Source organism: Phalacrocorax aristotelis, chromosome 3, assembly GCF_949628215.1.
Source record: "Phalacrocorax aristotelis chromosome 3, bGulAri2.1, whole genome shotgun sequence".
In the NCBI taxonomy this organism is placed as follows: Eukaryota; Metazoa; Chordata; class Aves; order Suliformes; family Phalacrocoracidae; genus Phalacrocorax; species Phalacrocorax aristotelis.
The window spans coordinates 75,421,929-75,444,984 of record NC_134278.1 but is presented as its reverse complement, the minus strand read 5'-3'; the positions used below and the strand labels follow the sequence as shown (position 1 = coordinate 75,444,984).

The following is a 23,056-nucleotide window of genomic DNA, read 5'->3' as shown; positions in this document are numbered from 1 at the left end:
CCCAGCGTCTGCTTGAATTAAGAATTCATTTTATGTGGTTTGGGTCTTTTGCATGGATTCCTCAGTGTTTTAAGGAATTTGGTTTGTGTTTTGGGTTTCAGGGTTTGAGTAGGATAGACAGACAGACACACACATACATATGTTTAATTCTGGAAGTCTTCTTTCATGCATATGCCCAAGATTAGATTTGACTATTCTGTCGTATGAGGAAAACCTTATTTATTTTTGTTTTGCTTTTGCACTGGTGTTAAAATTGGGACTGGTCGATATGAATCAATATGTTAGTACCTAACTGTGCACGTGTCATACCCACAGAAAACTCTAATTGGTGTAACTCTTCTACTTGCTTTGACTCTGTCTTGCAGAGTTCCAAAGTGCTTGCAAAGAAGGAGCTCTCCTACATGCCTATCATTGGCTGGATGTGGTATTTCCTAGAGATAGTCTTCTGCAAGCGTAAGTGGGAGGAAGACCGGAAAACAGTCATGCAGAAGTTGCTGAATCTCCGGGACTACCCTGAAAACTTCTGGGTGAGTGACATCTAAGAAGTGGAGTGTAAGGTGCTGTAGCACTTGGGAGGGATGAAGGGCATAGACAATATGTGATAGTCACCAGGTTGTTCCTGAGAACTTTGATTCATGAGTTTCCTGGCAGTATCATGAGGGTATTCGCTAAGAATTGAATTCTGTCTTGAATTTCAAATGTAATAGTCTGTCTTGTCTAGTTTCTTCCTCTATAGTATAGAGTCCTACAGATGTTATTGCAAAAATACCTCCACTGTGATCCATTCAGTAAACTTTGTGGTCCTCTAAATGCAGGAGCTGGAGAGGGGTATATGCAGGGGTTCATGGTGGTATAGCAGATGCATGTGACAACATTGTATTGAAACACGTTAGCTGTATTCTTTACTTAAGCTCCCCTCTCACGAAAGATTGCTGTGTTCATACTGGTATTTTCTCATTCCGTTTCCCTGTGGTTCTGCCATTCTTGTGAACATGCTAGGTCTGACATGGCCCAGTAGAATGGGAGCCACAGATGAGTACCTGGTCAGAGAAGTGGCCCCTGGGGCCATCGGCAGCATTACAGGGAGAGGACTGGTGTCACTGTTCAGTAACAGGAAAGTGTCACTTTTTGCATCACAATCATTTTTAGTATTGAGCTTGCCTTGGATTTCCTAGTCTGGGAATGAAAAGCCTTTGAATTTTTTCTCTTCTCAGTAATCAGAAAAATCCTAGTTCTCGTGAGCTGGTGATGGCAAGAGGGAGATTCAGTTAAGGAAATGGTACCTTAAGCAGCCTCACAAGAGCCTACTAAGGAACTATTGCTTAAGAAGCAGTTTCCTAGTGAAGATATATACGCTGTATCTCTCATTCTCTGAAACAAAACTTTTTTTTTTTTTTCTAAATTGTCACTGTTTTAAATGAGCGCTAAGCAATTGAATCTAAGCTCTGTGCTTGGATAATGATTAAATGACTTCCAGGCAGGAAGCTGTCTAGCAAAGGGACCGTTCTTGGTTTCTAGTTCTAATATCTCTCGCAGGGATTTGCCTGTGCTCTGTGACTCTTAAAAAGGTGTTGAATGCCTTTCTGTACACCTAGGCAGTTCAGCACTAATTGGTGAGCTCAAACCACCACCATCCTTTATATACTGCTGTAGAGGGATTACTAAGTAGGAGCTATACCGGTAGTAAGAGAGAGACAGTTGTTGATGCACACCTGGGGTTATTGCAGTGTGGTGTTTTAATTTGCGTTTTTATGGTGATGTGTCAATAGGCACAGCAAGAGCACCTTGGAAGGTGGAAAGGCCGAGCATGCTAAGTGGGGTAGAAGGATTTTCTCATCAGCTTCTGTATGTTTCATCTAGCTGTTTAACATTATGCATGTGATACATGAGTAAAAGAGCTCTTAGATGAGCTGGAACTGAAACTGGTTGCTTGGCTAGTTTTCTTCAGTCTCTCTGTTGGCTAAATCTTTGCGGTGGGTTATGAGGACTTAGCTTGCATGATTTGGCAATGCTCTCTGATGTGTTTGCATTCAGGCTTGACAGAAAGCAGATAAACAAGTGGTAAATCTCCCAAGATCTGCCTGCTCTCCCCTGCCTGCCAGTAGCAAAATTGTAATAATTCGTGTCTGAACACTTCCACTGTATAGTTCATAAGGGGATGAGGCTTTCAGTTGTCCTGGATCTAGTGCCTTACATCTGTTCCAGCTCAGTCATTGGCATCAAAGTTACGGTCTGCAGTTGTCAGTGCCCTCATGCCATAGTGAAAGCAAGTGGGTTGGAGTGAAGGGAAGCAAGCTGGGCACTGAAGCATTTCCTAGAAATGTGTTTGGTTTAGACACTTACCAAGTTTTAGATACCATGACACTCGAACACCTCACTAACAGCGAGAGATTTGCAACAGGAGGTATGTTTTGAGTGTCTCTTGTTAGAGATGGAGAGATGGAGTGACTCATTCAGAGAAAGCAAGTCATTCTGACAGCAAGTAGCAGAGCAGATGTTAAGTCTAGAGGCTAGAGTTCAAACCAGAGGATGGCAAGTTGGATGGGTGGGGCAATTGGGAGTGTCTGGTTTGGGCTTTTTTAGGGTTTTTTTTGGAGAAATTTTTTTTTGTGGGTTTGTTTGGGTTTTTTTGTTTGTTTGTTTAGGGAGGTGAATTGTGGGTTTTTGTGGTTTTTTTTGTGTTTTTGTTTTGTTTTGTTTTTTAACTCCAAGGCAATTAGATTACCTAAATGTGTATGTGTCTACACCTGTCTCTTCTAGGAGTATCCATTGAGCTGTGTTGGTGGGAATTAGAGAGGCCTGTGGTCAGACAGATGTAGAAGACCTGAGCTGCTGTATAACTGTAGTTCTCTCTTGGTTTTAGTTCCTGATTCATTGCGAGGGCACAAGGTTCACAGAACAGAAGCACCAGATTAGCATGCAGGTAGCCGAAGCCAAAGGACTGCCCAAGCTCAAGTATCACCTACTGCCACGAACAAAAGGATTTGCTGTCACCGTGCAGTGTTTGAGAAATGTAGGTAAGGAAAGTCACAAGGACCAATGTTAAATGGTTATTTCATCTAACTACTGTCACTTTGCCATGCTCTTGTTTTCCCTGTAGCATGTGTCCTAGCAGAAACGCCCTGGGATCCTTTCTGACCTTTTTTCCACTAGCCTGAGAAAATGAAAGATTAGGTTCTACTAACAAAGTCGTGTTTTGGTTTGGGCTTTTTTATTTTTAATTTTTTTTGTTTTGTTTTCTATTACTGTGAGTCTGTATCGGGGGATCTCAAGTTGCATGTTTCATACCTATTGCCAAACTCTTGCCAAAGTATACTATTTCTTAGTATTTACTAAGCAATCCTATTCTAAATGAAGCAAATATCTCACTAGAGAAACTGAGGCAGCATGTCTTAAATGTTTTCTTGTCACAAATATCTGCCTTAAATAATACCATTTAAAAATAGTAATATTAAAATATTTTTAAAATATTAAAAAATATTCTGCTTTAAATTTCTGTATAGATGTACTCTTTAGAGTTTCTTTGTGGAGCTGGGGAAGGGGAGTAGACCTCAACTGAAGATAAATGTAGGTGAAATTTATAAATAAATTATTTCTACATTTCTACATTACAGAACATGAGTTTTTCTTTTTCAGTGTTGTTCTGAACTCCCCACCCCCTAGTTATTTCTGGTTACTTGCATTTGCCAACTTTAAGCTGACATCAGTAAGCATATGGCATACATGCCTTTGAAGTGATTTTCTTTGACTAATACAATCCATCAAAGTCTTCTGCTGTGTACTTCATGGGCAAAGGAAAGACAGTTTTGGGGGGTTTAATAGATTTGGGTGTTGTTAGAAGGCTGATACCTAAGAAAGACAAAGTGGTTAGTGGTTTAGAAGAAAATGTTCTAGCTTGACTGAAGTTAATGTCAAAACTTCTTTTGTCTTTGAAGACATGTTTTCATGTGGCGTATCTGGAATAGCTTCTGTAAAAAAAGGCTTTGCAGTCAGCTGTCTTGCTATCCGTCATGTTTCTTCTATGTATCCTCATGCAAGTCAGGCAGATGATATCACTGTTGTAGCTTGTCAGGCATCCACAACTTCTCACCGCCAAAATGGATAGCATAGTTTGGACCTTTTCTGATGTGTGAAGACGTAGTAAGTTATGGGCAGCAACTCCCTTAAGGGCAGTTTAACCTTCCCTTTTGAATAAGGGTGACTCTTTTGCTGAGGGTGGGGGCAGGTAGACTTGAGGCATTGAAGAAGAGCTGCTGAGTCAAAACTCTGTGACCTCCAATGCCCTGAGCTGGGAATCAGGGACAGGTTATTTTGGTGGTGATTTTGTTCTTTTCACTACTCTGTGTAAAGCAAGCAAAACGTGGTATGATTGTAGACAAGTAGCTGATTTGTTGGAAAATGTTTCAAAAGGAAATGTTTCTAAGGAACCCAAGGGACATATAAAAAAAGGTTTGGGCATTCATGTGATATACTGCAGTAGCACTTCTTAGCATCCTAAATATTTGAAATACCTTCAGAAAAAGAAGACAGAGATTGCTAGATTACTTGTATGCTTAGGGAAGTGTATGTTACTACCTCAATCCAGAAGCTGTGGCTTGCTAGATCAAACAGGGTAAAGCTAATAAGAAGGCAGTATTTCCCAGCGAAGGTTCAAGGGGAAGCAGAGTCATAACTTCTCATAGATCATTTTTGTTGAAAAAATTGTGTAGCTTAAAAACCCAACCAGCAAACCTCTGAGGGAAACAGCTGATGACCACACATCAGAGCTACAAATTCTTCTGGGTATGTTGCTTTATTGCCTTGTTGCTTTTTGCAAAGAGAGGGGGGTAGTAAGAATTACTGACTGGGTTACTATATTTCTCTTCTATAGAGACAAGGGGTACATGTGAAGAGCATTTGAAACACCTTTGTAAACAATATTTTATTCTTAGAGCTCCTTGTAACATTAATATGTGCAGGTAACAAGAAGTCCATAAATGTTTTTTGAATTGGGAACATGATGGAAGTCTGTTTTGACAGTCCATAATCTAGAAATGTAAGTTCTATCTAGAAATTATTCCTTTCGTGTATAAATACTGATAGGATTTGACCATTTATCTCTCTTAATCTGCACTGACAGTTGGTACCCATGTCATAAGTAGCAACATGTTGATGTAGGTGTCAATATATGGAGAGGCTATATGCTGTTGAAATTTGGGCTTTTTTTTTCTTTAAAATATTTACATTGGTAAATAGTACTATTTTACGTATTTACTGTGAATCCCCTGAGTCTCATTGTTATGGTCTGTCTTATAGTGTGGCCCATCAAGAGACTGTACCCCTCTATTACAGCCTCAAATTGCATGTTCCAGACAGCAGCAGTGTGACTGCTGAATTGCTGCTTTGTTTGCAGAAGAAGCAATGGCAACCTGCAGATGTTGATGACTTCAGTTCAGTGACATCTCTAATGATCTAGAAGAATGACTTGCAGGCTGATCTGCCTCTCTTGCGGTATGATCCACATCCATTTCCACGGCCAAGTCTGCAGAGGGTATCCCTGTGTGTCTCTGAAACCGGGAGACTGGTGCTGAATTGCCTGAGCCCATTTTGGGGCCTACCATTCAGGCTAATGCGCTTTCTGCTCTTCCACAAGGGCTGGTGGGCCGGGCTGGAGAGCCTCGCTAAAGGAGGTAGCTGCAGCATGACATAGCAGCAAAGGCAAGCCAAATGTTTGGATCTAGTTCCAAGCTGGGTGTGACAAGAGTTCAGGGTTTCCTTTTCCTCTATTCTTTGTTCTTCCTTTCTGCCAAGGGTGTGATTCAACCTGTCTGAGGCTGTGGTACTATAGGATGGATCAATGCTGGTTTCTGTGGCTGTGGAAGTAATTCACCCACAGCAGCAGTAATCACAGCTTGGTCCTTCTCAAAACTTTGTATCAACTCTTAATGCTACCTGGTTCGGTAGTTCTGTGTCTGTTGGAAGCAGGCATTGGTGACGTCAGTCTGGGAAGTCCGTCTGTTTTGAAAAACTTAGCTTCAGAAGGAGTTTGTTTAATATGCGTTCATGGGAAACTGCCTCCATACTAGTGGTGCCGTATCTGTCAGCATGAGCAGATATATTTGGATAAAAATATCTTTCACACAAAATAACAAGAACCTTCCCTCCTAACTCATTTCTTGCATAAGTGATAATGGAATTCTATTCTCTTCGGAGACTTACTTTCACAGATTCAGATCTTTTCACACAGTTTGATTCTTAAAGGAGTGTTTTAAATATTTTTTGAACCTGCTCTGATATTTTTATTGGTGACCATCTGTGCCAGTTTGGTAGTACAGATGCAATCCCCAGGAACTTCATTTCTAGAAGCTGTTTGCTGTCTTAATAACTTATTGCTAGGTTGTAGAGTTTGCTACCTGTATTGTTTGTGGAAGCAAATGAAAATACAGATCTGTTTCTAAAACACTCATCCGTTACTTACAGTAAAAATAAATGTCATAAACATTGCAGAAGATATATTTCACTGTTACTTTTATTGCCTGGCTGTATATCAGGCAGCTTCTTTCAGCTGTTTTTCCTTAGTTAAGATTTGTATTTAAAAATGTGCCTAATGATGGATTGTAGATAAGTCCAAGCTGTCAACCTTTTCCTCCAACTGTGCATGCTGGGAACTACTGTCGTAGAGGGAATGCATGAGAATAAATTCTAGGGTGCTGTTGTCATGGAGTTCAGTATGACAGTGGGGGTTTTGCAATGACTTTTTTTCCTATGAGCTGCACTTTCTTTCCCATGAGTCCTGGATTGTTTCAATGTTTAGTGATGCTCCTGGTCATCCTCCTAAGCAAGCTACCATGTTAGAGAAGATGAGTGATCTTTTTGCCTAAGATGACCAGAGCAGTGAAATATTAAATCAAAGGATTGTGTCAAGGTGTCTCTTATACCAACAGTACAGTGAATCCCACTGTCTCTTCCCCTCCCTTTCCCAGCCTTCACTTCTGATCATTGTGCGCTACTATGAAGCTATATGTAGGCATCCTTGTTGCCTGTAGGTTGATTTGTCGGATGATCATGCTGGCATGTGGCACTGTGTCCACAAAATAATGCATGAAATTCAAGAGGACAGTTGAAGGAAGGAAAATTATCTGTAGATATGTAATCCAAAGATTTCTTAGGTCAAAATTAAGAAATTGAGTCATAAATTCTTAAGAATGTAGCTCTCTGTCAGAATGCTGTACAAAGAACAAGAAGTTAAAGATATTAAAAAAAAAAAGCTGGGCAGAGATGAGAAAACAAAAAAAAACCTAGTCTTTTTTTTGCCAGAAAATACCAATTCAGCTGGAGAAATCTTTTTTGAGTTATGAAATGTTCTGAGCCTTTGAAAACGCTTCCAATTATTGACTTGTGTTCGTCTTTTAATGAAAAAGATGTTTTATTTTAAATTTTTTGAGAAAATATTTTATTTCAAAATTGAAGCAAAACTTTTAAACGCTGACTAAATTAGTCAGAGAGTGAGACTGTTGCAACGTTTTCAAGATCCTTTGGGTTTATCTTTTTTACTTGGTTTTGAACGTGAAATTTCTGCACTCTTCAGCTTTTAAATGAGAAAGTCATGATATGTCCAGTTCTAATTATGTAATTATGAAATACAAATTAATGAAGGACAATTCCAGTGTGTCATGCAGCACGCAAGTGCTGGTTTGGCTGTGGAAGCTTTCTGGCAATATTTAATTCAGTGTAGTCTTTTACTCTGGCACTCGTACTGTTGTTCTTTTCTTTCATTTCAAAATGGAGAGGCTTAACCCTTCAGTTATTTTATAGTGTACAGGGAGGGTAGAATCATAGAATAATTTGGATTGGAAGGGACCTTAAAGTTCATCTCATTCCAACCCCCATGCCGTGGGCACAGACACCTTTCACTAGACCAGGTTGCCCAAAAGCCCGTCCAACCTGGATCTGAACACTGCCAGGGATGAGGGAGCATCCACAACTTCTCTGGGCAACCTGTTCCAGTGCCTCACCACCCCCAGAGTGAAGCATTTCTGCCTTATATTGAATCTAAACGTATCCTCTTTCAGTTCAAAGCCATTCTCTCTTGACCTATCCCTACAGGCCCTTGTAAAAAGTCCTTCTCCAGCCTTCTTGGAGGCCCCCTTCAGGTACTGGAAGGCTGCTATAAGGTCTCCCCACAGCCTTCTCTTTTCCAGGCTGAACAACCCCAACTCTCTCAGCCTTTCTTCCTGGGAGAGGTGCTCCAGCCCCCTGATCGTCTTTGTGTCCCTCCTGTGGATTTGCTCCAAGAAGTCCATGCCCTCCTTACGTTAGGGGCCCCAGAGCTGAATGTAGTACTCCAGGTGGGGTCTCAGGAGAGTGGAGTAGAGGGGGAGAATTGCTTCCTTTGACCTGCTAGCCATGCTTTGTTTGACGCAACCCAGGGTACGGTTGGCTTTCTGGGCTGCAAGCGCACATTGCCAGGTGATGTTGAGCTTCTCATCATCCAACAGTACCCCCACGTCCTTCATCTCAGGGCTGCTCTCAATCCACTCTCTGCCCAGCCTGTATTTGTGCTTGGGATTGGCCCGACCCATGTGCAGGACCTTGCACTTGGCCTTGTTGAACTTCATGGGGTTTGTACAGGCCCACCTCTCGTGCCTGTCAAGGTCCCTCTGAATGGCATCCCTTCCCTCCAGCATGGTGACCACACCACGCAGCTTGGTGTCATTGGCAAAGTTGCTGAGGGTGCGCTTGAGGACACTGCCCATGTTGCCGACAAAGACGTTAAGCAGCGCCGGTCCCCAGAGCAACCCTGAGGAATGCCACTCGCCACTCTCCACTTGGACATTGAGCCATTGACTACAGCTCTGTGAGTGCGACCATCCAGCCAATTCCAGTCCAGGTAGATGATGTCAGTTGTTCTTCCCTCATTCACTAGTGCTGTAAGGTCATTGCAGAAGGCCACCAAATTGATCAGGCACGATTTGCCCTTAGTGAAGGCAGGTTGGGTGTCACCAGTCACCTCCTTATTTTCCATGTGCTTTAGCATAGTTTCCAGGAGGATCTGCTCCATGATCTTGCCAGGCACAGAGGTGAGAGCAAGTGGCCTGTAGTTCCCCTGGTCTTCCTTTTTTCCCTGTTTAAAACCAGGGTTTATGTTTTTCCCCTTTTCGAGTCAGTGGGAACTTCACCGGCCTTCCATGACTTCTTCAACATGATGGGTAGTGGCTTAGCAACTTCATCCACCAGGTGTTCCCTCAGGACCCACAGATACATCTCATTAGGTCCCTTGGACTTGTGCACCTTCAGGTTCCTCAGATGGCCTCAAAGCTGATCTTCTCCTACAGTGGGTGGTTCTTCATTCTCTGAGCCCCTGCCTTTGCCTTCTGTGACTTGGGAGGTGTGGCTTGAGCACTTGGCAGTGAAGACTGAGGCAAAAAAAAAAAAAGCCCTTGAGTACCGCAGCCTTCTCCGTATCCCAGGAAAGCAGGCCTCCCGTTTCCTTCCGGAGAGGGCCCGCATTTTGCCTAGTCTTCCTTTTGTCACTGACATACCTATAGAAGCTTTTCCTGTTGCCCTTGACGTTCTTGGCCCGATTTAATTCTATCGGGGCTTTAGCTTTCCTAACCCAATCCCTGGCCGCTTGGGCTCTTTCTCTATATTCCTCCCAGGCTATGTGTCCTTGCTTCCCCACTCTATAGGCTGACTTTCTGTGTTTGAGTTTGTCCAGGAGCCCCTCGTCCATCCATGCAGGCCTCCTGGTGTTTTTGCCTGACTTGCTCTTTGTTGGGATGCATCACTCCTGAGCTTGGAGGTGATGCTTGAATATTACCAGCTTTCTTGGGCCCTTCTTCCCTCTAGGCCTTTATCCCATGGTACTCTACCAAGCAGATCCCTGAAGAGGCTAAAGTCTGCTCTCCTGAAATCCAGAGTAGTGAGCTTGCTGTGCTCCCTTGTTGGTGCCCTAATGATCTTGACCTCCACCATTTCATGGTCGCTGTAGCCAAGGCTGCCCTTGAGCTTCACGTTCTCCACCAGCCCCTCCTTGTTGGTGAGCACGAGGTCCGGCGTAGCACCTCTCCTTGTTGGCTCCTCTATCACTTGGAGAAGGAAGTTATCATCAACGCATTCCAGGAACTGTCTGGATTGCTTATGGCCTGCTGTGTTGTCCCTCCAACAGATATTGGGGTAGTTGAAGTCCCCCATGAGAATCAGGGCATGTGAATGTGAGTCTTCTCCTGTCTGTCTACAGAGGGCCTCACTCGCTCTGTCTTCCTGGTTGGGTGGGCTGTAGCAGACCCCTGCTATAATGTCACCTGCCCCTGCCGTGCCTTTAATCGTGACCTATAAGCTCTCACTCGGCTCCTCATCCTACTACAGGAAGAGCTCCATGTACTCCAGCTGGTCATTGCCTTGGTCTCCCTGCCTGTCCTTCCTAAAGAGCCTAGATCCTTCCATTCCAACACTCCAGTCATTGGAGCCATCCTACCACATCTCTGTGATGCCTAGCCCTATAGGTGTGCGCACGTCTCCAACTCTCTTGATTCCCCATGCTACATGCATTTGCATAGAGGCATTTAAATTAGGCCCCAATGAAACTGAGTTACTGGTGGGAGTGGTTAGTATTCCTTTGTGTTGCTCTTCATGTTCTCTGCTCCTGACTGTTATCCTTCTCCAGGCTTGGGTCATCTATTGCTAGTGCTGGCATCAAACTGGTACAAGTGGGATGGATTGAGGTTCCCCTTTCCCTGCAACTGCAATTTAAAGGCTTCTTCCCCAGCTTGACAGGCCTATGACTGATGATGTTCTTCCCCTTCTCTGACAGATGAACCCCATCAGCCCTCAGTAGACCAGGTTTCTCAAAGTGAGTCCCATAGTGTAAGTAGCCCAACCCCTGGCTGCGGCACCAGTCCTGTAACCATTTGTTGATTTGTCAACAAATGTGTTCTCGTGTGTGAAAACTGATATTTTTTTAGTGTGCTTGAAGTAGATTTTGGCTTATGTTTTGTAGTTTTGAGTTTGGGCTAAAAACCCAACTGTAGTAGGAAAAGAACAGAGTTGTTAATGAGCGATACAGTCTGTATGCAGTGACAGGGTTTTGGCCTCTGTTTTCAGGATTTTCTTGCAGTGCTGAAGCCAGGCTGTTCTCTTCTGCACTGTGAATTCTGTTTTGCAATAACAAATGTTGTGGTGAGTTTTGGGGGCTGAGCGTTGTGACCAAGCCATATTTATCTCTTGTAGCTACAGAGGCTTCAAAACCAAAGCAAATTTGTTCTGTGTAATAAAAAGCTTTCTTAGGTAGCTCAAAAGCTCTCACAATAAAGGTTCATCACAGTGTTCATTATTGGAGACGTCTAGAGCAGAAAACCTAAAGTACAGCGAGCTGCATGTGAAGTGCACGTTAGTCACTTTTGTGACCCAAAAAAAAAGTTTTGTTCCTGGCATTGATCTTAGAATTCATACTATGATGCACAGTTGGTTTCGGTTTCAGGAAAATTAATTTTCTTTGGCAATTTTGTGACATCAGGAAAATAAGGATAAGTTCAAAGAAACTCTTTTGAAACGCTTTATGTGGTTTAAAAAGAGTGAACGCTTTTTTTGTGGAAACTGCTTGTTAATGTTGTCTTAGTTTAACTACGAATGACCTTTGCAAATACTTCCACTGTTACTGTGCAGTCCTGAACTGCAGAAACAGTGTTTTCTGGAGACTGAAATTTTGGTTGCAGTTTTGTTCTGTGGACCTTGGATGTTATATTCCTCACAGCTGAATGTCTTCATAGCAGCAGCCCAGCTCACACAGGATGTGGTCTGTTTTTTCTGTCTCTTCCTTTGCCCTATAGCAAGTGTCTCAGTTTTCAAATAACAGACCTGAAGGTCCCCGGAGGTTGTTCTGAACCCCAGCAATTCATAGTTGCATTAAGCCCTCTTGCTGTAGGATGTGTCTCACACACACTTTACCCGTTCTTAGTCAAACTGCATATATTGCTCATTGTTTATCAAGTATGTATCAGTCTGGTTATTTTCCCAGATTTGGGGGGGAGTTGTGTCATTCACAGTGACTTCAGAAAGTTGATAGTTTTCAACCATTTGACTCCCAGGATGTCTTAGCTATGTCAGCTGTCAGAAACTGTAACTGTGTTCCCTATGCCCAACATGATGTGCCTGATGGGGAAGGAGACGTGGGTGGAGAGCCAACTCTTCCGTTCTACTGGTGCAGCTCCTGAAAGGGTCACTGTTTATTTGGCTTTTTAAAACCTGCAAGTTGAATATTCCATTGTCATCTTTACCGTGGTGACAGCTCAAACTATGGTGCTATTGCTGATGACTTCATATTTAAATATGCTCTTTGTCTGAGAGAGAATTACTTATTTCCATTCTATTGCTACAGTAATCACATAACCTGTTTCTCTTCTTGTAGTTTCTGCGGTCTATGATTCTACCCTCAATTTTAGAAACAATGAGAATCCAACATTGCTGGGAGTTCTAAATGGAAAGAAATATCATGCAGATTTATATGTAAGGCAAGTAATCCATGTTTTAATTCCTTTTTGTCATGCAGAAGTGTGTACTTGCAGTCACAATTCCACGAGTAAGGAAATATTTTCAAGTAACTAACTGATAGCAAATCTCTACCAACATGGCTTCACAGAGCTGCACATAAAAACTCATATGGGACGGGAACAGTTTCTTGTCAAGTTCAGTGACTATAAATATGTGGGGATTCTATAAAGCTCTACAAGATTTTTTTTGTTTGTTTGTTTTATTAATTTCTGTGTCTGTTTGTCAGCTCAGCAGCAACAGTGGGGTCTCTTTTCACTTGCTTGGCCAGAATATCAAACATCTACTAAGTGTTCACATGGGGAGACTTTACACCTGTCTCTGGCACAGTAGTTCCCACTCAGGCGGAGGCCAGGCTCAGGACTGTTACCGTTTCTGTTTGTGTAGTTGTTGATGTATTTGACTGCTGCTCCTTCCCTACAAAGAAGGGGGTTGTTTAATGAAAAAGCAGTTACCTGGGGTCTGAATCATTAATGTTTCTGTAAGTGAATGATACCCCCACAATGGCCTCCTTTAACCTTCATGAGAATGGGCCATCTCTAAGGCCCTTCTTCCCAGGCCAGGTTCTACCAGCAGCACCAATGCTGTAGGCACTTAGAGTATGTGATGGTGTAGAGTTGGAGCATAGGAGCCTAGAAGTGATCCCACAAGTGATCAGGAGTTAATCATAACCTCTTTATAGCTATAATTGGCTGATCTAATTGGTTTACCTTGGGTAGCCACATGAAGTGGAGGAGGGTGACCGTTTCTTCTTACCTTCCCTTTTCTGCCTGTTTGAAAAAATATTTTCTTCAGAACTGTTCTTGCCCAAGGGTAAAAAGAAACTTTCTCTTGATTCCTCATGGATGCAGCCTAGTGGCCTTGTGTTTGGTGTACATGGCTTGTCTGGCTATTGTTTATGGAGAAGCAGCTGGCCCTACCTGCATGGGCCACTCCTCCTTGCCATGTCTCCCTTTACACCCTTCCAAGTGTGTAAGTCCATCTGGCTGAGCGTGGGGATTGCTTTTCACAACTCAGGCTAGCTACTTGCCCCTCTGTCCTCTTGAGCTTCCTGAAAAACTCTTACCGGCAGGGTAAACCTCATGGCAAAATTTGTTTTGGTGATTATTTGGGGGCCATCACAGATGTTCTTAAATATCCTCCATATTTACTTACTGCAGTGCTGTAGATCCTGCACTCAGTAGAAGCTTTTACAATTTGGATGGCCTGGTTTGTCTCTGCTTAAATTGTGTTGACTTCTAATGTTTGTCATCTTATGACTTTCTTAAAGGAACAAAACAGCAGTGTTGCACCTCGTAATTTATTAACTGCAAACAGGAGTGTCCTGACTGTGAAAAGTGCTCTTTTCTGTGCTGAAGGAAGTTAATTTGATGTTGCTCTTAATGGATATTAATTAAAATGTATGCTATATTGAAAAATGTAAAATTATTAAATATTGCTATTCGCATACCTAAATGAAGATGAGAAGGGTTTTTTTTTTCTGTCACAGGATTATTGACCTAAATTCATGTAATGTGATGAAAACTCTGTTTTGTCAGGAGAGGGTTTTTCAGAGATAGGAGCCGTTTTGCTGGAAGTTATCCAATCAAGCTGCATGTAACAAGAATCATAGGAACTAGAAATGTTACCTGAGAAATACTAGAGTGCTGTACCCTAAGTATAGGAGAACAGTTTGTTTTTTCTCTCTAATGGCTGGCTGATTAAATACAGCCTTGTACTCCATAGGTGGGGTAAGAAATTAATTACTTCAAAACCTTTGTTTGGAAACAGAAAATTGCAAACCTTTAATCTAGAAAGTGGCTCTGGTGAGTTCAAACATAATGCATTAGTATTTCAGAAATCTAAACTGAATTTCAGATACATCTAAAAACTGGAGGTGCCTCTAGAAGCAAACTATACTTTGCTGGTCTGGGAGCTATTACCACAAATTTTAAAAAAGCTGGAAAATGTAGTGGGTCTTCTGTCAGATGGACAAACTGTCTGCATAATGTAAGTGCTGTTCATGGGAGCTGCAGTATTTTATATTCTTCAATTTCTCTTGTTTACCATTGGCAGGCGGATTCCCCTAGAGGAAGTCCCAGAAGATGAGCAGGAATGTTCTAACTGGCTCCACAAATTGTATCAAGAAAAGGTTGGTTTTTTGTCTAGATAGAACTTGCAAGCCACTCGTGCTCAGTGTTTTATACTGCTAGTAGACCTTTACAGTGTGCATGTGTAGTGGTCCTGCTTTGGGGGCTTGGGGTGGGTTGGTTGGTTTGTATTTCAGGGTAAGTGCTCTGTTTCTGCAGACACAAACTGGTCTTGTGCTGTTTGTCATGACTGCCTTTATTTTGTACTTAAAGTGAAGTCTTACAGACATGGGTCGGGCTCCTGAGGTAATAGGAGACTTCAGGGAAACACCAGTGAAATACTTCAAAGGAATTAAGGGGTGTTCCTGTAAGAAGGTGACATGGCTGACAGCCCAGCTGAAGCGCCTCTACATCAATGCATGCAGCATGAGCAACAAACAGGAGGAGCCACTGCGCTGCTAGAAAGCTATGACCTAGATGCCGTTACTGAAACTTGGTGGGATGAATCCCATGACTGGAGTGCAGCTATTGATGGCTACAGGCTGTTCAGAAGGGACAGGTGAGGAAGGAGCGGCGGAGGCATTGTCCCCTACATCAAGAAATGGATAGAGTGTGAAGAGCTGTCTCTGAAGAACAGCCACAAGCAGGTCGAAAGCTTTTGGTTAAGAATCAGACACTGAGGCAACAAAGGGAACCTTGTGGTTGGTGTCTACTACAGGCTGCCTGAGCTATTACCCTCAGGGACAAGGGAGCAGAACAGAGCTGGCAGATCTTTAAGGGTGCTTTCCACAGAGTGCAAGAGCTCTCAATCCCCAGGTGTAAGAAATCAAGAAAGGAAGGCAAGAGACCTGCATGGCTGAGTTGAGACCTGCTGGTCAAACTAAAGGGCAAGAAGGAAATGACAGACAGTGGAAGCAGGGACCCGCATCCTGGGAGGAGTGTAGGGATGCTGTCCATTTGTGTGGGGATGGGGTCAGGAAGGCTAAGGCGCAGCTGGAGCTGAACTTGGCAAGGGATGCAAAGAGGGCTTCTACCAGTATGTCAGCCAGAAAAGGAAGGTCAAAGAAAGCGTACCTCCTGTGTTGAGCAGGACTTGGCAAACTGGTAACAATGGACAAGGAGAAGGCTGAGGTACTGAACAACTTTTTGCCTCAGTCTTCACTTGCAACCTCTCTTCCCACACCTCTCAAGTAGATGGACCACAAGACGGAGACTGGAGGAGCAAAGTCCCTCCCACTATAAGAGAAGATCAGGTTCGTGACCACCTGAGGAACTTGAGCACACGTAAGTCTGTGGGACCTGATGAGATGCATCCCAGAGTCCTGAGGGAATTGGGTGATGTAGCTGTCAAGCCACTCTCCATGATATTTGAAAAGTCATGGCAGTCAGATGAAGCCCCTGGGGACTGGAAGAAAGGAAAATTGTGCCCATCTTTAAAAAGGGTAGAAAGGAGGATCCTGGGAACTACAGACCAGTTAGTCTCACCCTGTGCTTGGAAAGATCATGAAACAGGTCCTCCTGGAAGCTATGCTAAGGCACATGGAGGACAGGGAGGTGATTTGAGGCAGTCAGCATAGCTTCACCAGGGGCAAGTCCTGCCTGACCAGCGAAGTGGCCTTCTGTGATGGAGTGACTACATCAGTGGACAAGGGAAGAGCTACGGATGTAATCTATCTGGACTTCTGTAATGCCTTTGACACAGTCCCCCACAGCATCCTTCTCTCTAAACTGGAGAGATTGGATTTGATAGGTGGACTGTTTGGTGGATGAGGAATTGGTTGAAGGTAGAGATGGTATCCAGAGGGTAGTGGTCAATGGCACAATGTCCAGATGGAGATAGGTGAGAAGTGGTGTTCCTCAGGGGTCCTTATTGGGACCAGTACTATTTAATACCTTCATCAGTGACATAGACAGTGGCGTCGAGTGCACCCTCAGCAGGTTTGCAGATGACACCAAGCCGAGTGGTGCGGCTGACACACTTGAGGGATGGGATGCCATCCAGAGGAACCTGGACAAGCTTGAGAAGTGGGTCCCTGTGAACTTCATGAAGTTCAACAAGGCCAAGTGCAGGGTCCTGCACATGGGTCAAGGCAACCCCTGTCATCAATACAGGCTGGAGAATGAAGGAATCGAGAGCAGCCCTGCAGAGAGGGAGCTGGGGGTACTGGTGGATGAAAAGCTGGACATGAGCCAACAGAGTGTGCTTGCAGCCCAGAAAGCCAACCATATTCTGGGCTGCATCAAAAGAAGCGTGGCCAGCAGGTCAAGGGAGTTGATTCTGCTCCTCTATTCCACTCTGGTGAGACCCCAGCTGGAGTACTGTTTCCAGTTCTGAAGCCCCCAGCACAGGAAAAACCTGTTGGAGCAGGTCCAGAGAAGAGCCACAAAGATCATCAGGGGGATGAAGCACTTTTCTTTTGAGGACAGGCTTAGAGATGTGGGTTTGTTTAGCTCGGAGAAGAGAATGCTCTGGGGAGACCTTATTGTGGCCTTTCAGTACATAAAGGGGCTTATAAGAAAGACGGGGACAAACTTCTTGGCAGGGTTCGTTGTGACAGGACAAGGGGTGATGGTTTTAAACTGAAAGAGAGTAGACTTAGACTAGGTATAAGGAAGAAGTTTTTTACAATGAGGGTGGTGAAACACTGGACCAGGTTGCCCAGAGAGGTGGCAGATGCCCCATCACTGGAAACATTCAAGGTCAGGTTGGACAGGACTTTGAGCAACCTGATGTAGTGGAAGATGCCCCTGCTTATTATTGCAGGGAGGGTTGGACTAGATGACCTTTAAAGGTCCCTTCCAACCCAAACTATTCTATGATTCTAAAATTTTTGTCCCTTGTTTTACCCTGTGTTTTTCACCAAGGCAAAGATCCAACATTAATAGAACAGGCTGATGAATTGCTTTCACATTGCCATATATATTGCCATAGAAGGTGTGCATTTGATTCCTAATTACATAGGACAGGGGCAGAATAATAACGACTGTGTGTTTGTAGATGTCTGCTTTTTTCTTTTCCAGATACTTTCATATGTACCCTCCAAACTTTTAGATTCTGTTTCTCGTGGTTTTTGTTTTTATGAACATAGGAGATAATGGCTGGGGATGTGCTCTTTGAATACATGCAGCGCTCCCATTTCAGTCAGTGGGAGTCATAGATATGCAAGGCACAAAGGCCTGGCAGCTCAGTTTGCTTCAGTAAATTGATCCAGGTTATGTATTCAGAATGGAATACAGCAGTGCTTCAGATTTAGAAGTGATAGAATATAGCTACGCTCTGGTTTCCTGTCATTGGGGTGGCAAAATTCTGCTGTCCCATTTGTTGTACTCCACCCAGCAAGCCACGTTAGCATTTCTGTATTGACTATGTTCTAGTCTTTCTCTGCCTCAAACCGTGACTGTTTCTGTTTTAATTCATAGCCCCTTTAAGCAGCTTGATTACAGGAATGTGGAAAGTAAATGTGTTGAGACTTCAGCTGTAGGTCCGGTAGTTTTACCTCTGATCTGGCTTTTTGTAAATTGTGCCACTAACACCTAATTCAGACATGACCCGTAACACCTTTCTGCAGAAGGGCATTATGTTACCCATGGGCCTGTGCCCTTTCTACACTCGTATAAATCAAATGGTCCTTTTGCTGAACGTTGCAAGAGTTCACTTTCTGCTGCTGTGACTTTATCTGTAACCTTGTTTCAGGTTCCTCAGAAATGTTTAGACGTTTGCAGGACAAGAACATAAATCAAATGAGAATGTGGTGATTGTTTTCCTGACTCCCTTCCTACATAGTTTGCAGTAAATCACGTCAAGTTTTTTCTGTTATTCCCTCCTAGGCAAACACTCAGTTATTTCTAGTGCAAACAGAGTGTACATCTATCCTGCTTTCTTCATAACAACTTAGTTTGCTGGTTGGTGAAATCCATAGTTCCTATTTAAGTATAGGAGGAAACAATGTGTGTTCAGTTTTCCTCTCCATTAAAACCTTTTTGGTTGTGTGGCTTTTTTTGATTGGTTAGGGGTCTTTTAGGTTTCGTAGGTTTTGGGTTTTTTTTTCCTGTACGTGGCATGTTCCTCTTCCTTCAGCTGTTTTACATCAGTGAAACTGTTATTTCATTGCAGTCATTCCTGGTTTACACAAGCCCATGTCTCTGTGAAATCAGACTGGGAGAATACAGAGCAGGGACAACTTCTTCAAGAGTTTTGAGGTGATAAAAGACTACCTGCAGGGTAAAAATACAATTCTGTTTCACCTTTCTGCCATGCATCTTTAAAAAGATAATTGGATCTTAGGTGGGATAACAAGCAGCATTGCCACCTAGGTGTTGTTTCCAAAAATGAATTCTGTTTCAGGTCAATGTCTTCAGAGTCAGTAAATATTTATGATAAAATGTAACAAATTGTATTCGAGGGGCAGTAATTCAGTGCAAGATATGCACTCATACCCTGCTTTGTCTGTTTTGGTTATAGCACTCCACTTTCTCTTTCAAAGTAAGAAAAGGTATGCATGCTACTGAAAAACAGAGGCCCTATTTTATCTTGCATTATGGTTGAACGCTCCGTTGCTTATTTTCTGTGATTTTCATAGTTTTGTAGTACCTTCTCAAGACTTACATACTTTGTGCTGAATTATCCTGTAACAGCATGATTTAGTAGATGGGGCATGCCACAGGTACTGAGGTCGAGTCTGGAGTGCCATGCACTCATGATGATCAGGGACAAAAAGCTGTTCGAATGAAATCAGCAGTTAGTGGGCATGAAGGAACATGATTTTTTTTTTAAATTGTCTTTAGTAAAGGAGTTCGAGTCTTTGGGAAAAGCTTCTTCCATGGGTGTTTTACCTCATTACCTGATCTCAGTTACAGGTACCTCAGTCTGAGATACTGCTGTCTGGGAATCTGATGGGTTTATGTTCTTGCTACTTACCGCTTCGTTTTCTGGTTTAGCCAGTGCTGCACATGCAATGAACAGGGCCTTGCCAGATGAACGTCAGCATCAAGCACTGTTCTTCTTCCTTTTCCAGGCTTACTGTAAAGCACCATGTCCATGTGCTTCTCCCTCACGTGGGGTGAATTTTGTCCTTCCACAGATGGCCAGCACTGTATCAGTTAAAGCCAATTTATGAAAAGGTGCAATTTGGGTTGCACATTGCCTTTTCTTTTTCTTTCCTTTCCCCCTTCTTTAGCCCTTGCATATTTGGTTGGGTTGTTTTTTTACCTCCTTATAGCTTCAGCACCTGGAATAGGAGTCCTGCTTGCGATCTTAATTTCCATTAAAAAGCAAGCAAGCTTCTAACTCTTCTCACTTGTAAGAGAGGCATGGAAAACAGGGCATGAAAATATACGCTGAAATGCCCCAGGGAATTAGCAAAGCATAACTGAAGAGGGGAAGGGTACAGAACCGCAGTGTTTGGGAACAAAGGATATATTTTTTGATACTCATTCTTTGTGGGCTTCCTCATGAAAGGGCAGTAACGTACCTCTGCAGTCAGACCTCCCTGGTGGGAGCAGGGAGGAGGAATCCAGTCAGCCTCTCACAAGGTGATGGATATTCCCTCATTTCCCTGCACTGCCTTACCCACCCCACAGTCTGAAGTAACTCAAATCTGGTGGGGGCATTAGAGGGAGCATGTTTCTGTGTCCAGATATGATACTTGGGTGGGTGGGATTTATTACAAACTGAAAACAAGCTCTGTGTGCAGGGGAATGAAAGGAACTTAATGTGGGCGAGGTGATTGAGGGAAATTTTGAGGTATGTCATGGGTTTAAATGCTGACTTCAGCTGTTGATGGGTACCATAGGCACCCTTGCAAAAGCTTAGAAGATAGATCAATGTACAGATCTCTTCTGAAAGGAATGTGAATATTTTTAAGGGTAAGACATTGTAACTGAACTGAAGAGCTGTTCCCCACAAAGGTGTAAAACACGTAGTGGAGGTGATGGCATTGACATTGTTTTGCCCGTTGTATATTTCTTCCATCTGTCTCAAACCTCTTGGTGAGGTTTTGCCGCCCTTAATGCTGTGCAGAACCAACAAAAAGAAAACTGCTGTGCTTCTTTTAAGGGAGTCTGTCTTTCCGTCTGTAGTAATAGGCCCCCTAATGGCAATACCAATAATAGTCAGAAATTCTTAACTTTTCTGGGTAATGCTGGTGTTTAGAAACCTAATTGTCTATAGTAGAATTAAATTTACTGATGATTAGTAGCTCCGTGTTAAACCAGTTATCAACCAAAATCCTCAAGGCACTATAAAGAAAACTTCATACACTGTGTAATTTGTTGAAGACATCTAATTAATTGGCCACAGTGATCCCAGTACAATCTAGCTCGCATGCGCAAAACAGTCATAATTTTTCTAATCTCAATAAAGAGAGCACAATGTTTTAATTACTGTGTAATCTCTTAAAAGCTGAATGTTCCCTTTGAAATAGATAAAATGGTAGCAGCCTGTAATTGCTCAAGTTGCCATTAAATAATTAAAGAATTGTCTGTCAGCTGGAGTGTAAGTAAATGTAAAATCATACCATGGTAGAAATAATCTTCCTGCGGTTGATTAGGACAATCTTGTCTTTGCCAGAATTTCTGGAAACTGTCATGAAGCATTGCTTTCTTTGAAGAAATGTAGCACTTCATTCAGACTAAACTGAGGTTCCTTTCTATGTGAGTCTAATTTTGACTTCATTAATTAACCAGTTTTATGTGATAACATAGATTAATAATCTTTGCTTTTGAGCCAGAAGGGTGTGGGGGGGGGGGCTGTTCCCCACCCACTTTGATATCTTAGGTTGATCACATTGGTAAAGGCTGTGCTATTTGCCCTGTTATGGGCTCTAGAGGAAGGTACTGAATTCTGAGTTTTCTGTGTGTTAAAAACACACAACAAAACAAAAAAACCCGGACCCCACCCCATTATCATCTTCATATTACACTAAAAAGGAGAGTCCTTTGCTCAAAATCAGTGAGAGATTCTAAACTGTTTGCATGCTCAACTGTCTGTAGAGAGAGTCAGCACCCAAACTTCCTTCTGGAAGCTTCATGGGAGCAAGATCAACAAGACCACATCTATGGGACAAAGCAGACAGGAGGGGGTGGTGTTCTTTAGAGTATGGGGCAAGATGGTGTCTGCTTAACTTTTCTGACAGGGATGTGGGTGCTGCTTTAGAGCAATGGTTGGAGAAAACATTAGGGAACAGAGGATCTACTGCTGAACATGTAGCCCAAACGCTCCTCTGGCTTACCAGCAGTATTTGTCTAGTGACTGTGGCCCTTGCAGGAGGTTCAACAGCGATGTCTACATTGCTGCAGGAGTGTACATCCCCTCACCCTTCTTGTTTGACTGGGCTTGTTATGCTCTCTAGGCATGCCATTTTTCAGGCTCCTTTGTGTAGGAGACAGAAAGGATGTGTGCATCAATGTAAGCTCTTTGTTTTTTGACTGTGTGTTTGTTGACTTCAAAGTACAAGCTTTCCAGCCATGATTTGGTCTTTGATCTTCCTCCCTGGTTACAGGCATGCAGAAGGAGGAACATCAAAGTCAGGAATGGCTAGTTTTGTTGGCAGATGGGAATTTAATTGTTGCCCTCCTTTGTTCTACTAGGATGCATTCCAGGAAGAGTACTACAGAACAGGAACCTACCCAGCAGTCCCTATAGTGCCACCCCGACGACCATGGACGCTTTTGAACTGGCTTTTCTGGGCCTTATTGCTGCTATATCCTTTATTCAAGCTGCTCATCAACATGATCAACAGTGGATCATCACTGACACTGGCTAGTTTTGCATTTGTCATTGTAATGGGTAAGTTTTCTAAAACAGATTACTTACAGGGTAACTGTCAGACATGATTTATTGAGGCTTACTAAATATAAACATGACTTGTGAGTTCAACAGGTGATCTGATACTGTATCCATTTTAGCCTGGAATAAGTTAAATAGATTTTTTTTTTGTTATTTTTTCATAGTTGTATTATTTTTTGTAAAAGCAGCATACAAAATATTCTCTTTTTTTGTGGAAATCAAAACAGTAACTTCCCTGTGGGTTGTCTACAAGAGGTTTTCTTTTCTTGTGTAGTGTGTTGCTGCATTGCGCTTTGAATGCCTAGAAGAGGTGCTCAAGGCTAGTTTATTCTGCTGAGAATTATTTCATCTAATCATAGTCTGATACGTCACCCACTGCAAATCCATGAATGTGTGATTTAAGGACAGCCTGTTGTGGCCATCCACTCTGACTTACGTAGCACAGGGCGTATACTATCACAGGTGATTCCTACAGTTCCTGTGGTAGTTTTGAACTCCCTTGGTTTGTGTTTAAACCAGTATGTTATTTAAGAGGAGGAAGGAAAACAAAACAAGGAGCTGGCCCACAGAAAGAGAGGGAGATCGCATTTGGTGTCCTTCATGGAAGCAGGAACCAGGTCAGTTTGGCAAATATCATATCTGGGTGTCTGTGCTTTATGGCATATTGAGTGCCTGT

General features: G+C 42.9%; 1 protein-coding gene across 2 annotated transcripts in view; it reads left to right on the top strand.

The window, feature by feature from the left end:
• The window catches only part of AGPAT4 (1-acylglycerol-3-phosphate O-acyltransferase 4), a 91,112-nt gene that overhangs the window by 57,594 nt on the left and 10,462 nt on the right, over positions 1 to 23,056 (top strand). For both annotated transcript variants that reach the window (XM_075088051.1, XM_075088050.1), the window contains 5 exons: positions 366 to 527; positions 2,864 to 3,017; positions 12,386 to 12,488; positions 14,581 to 14,656; positions 22,182 to 22,380. In XM_075088051.1, the coding sequence (XP_074944152.1) occupies positions 366 to 527; positions 2,864 to 3,017; positions 12,386 to 12,488; positions 14,581 to 14,656; positions 22,182 to 22,380 (694 nt within the window). The remainder of the gene's footprint in view (positions 1 to 365; positions 528 to 2,863; positions 3,018 to 12,385; positions 12,489 to 14,580; positions 14,657 to 22,181; positions 22,381 to 23,056) is intronic.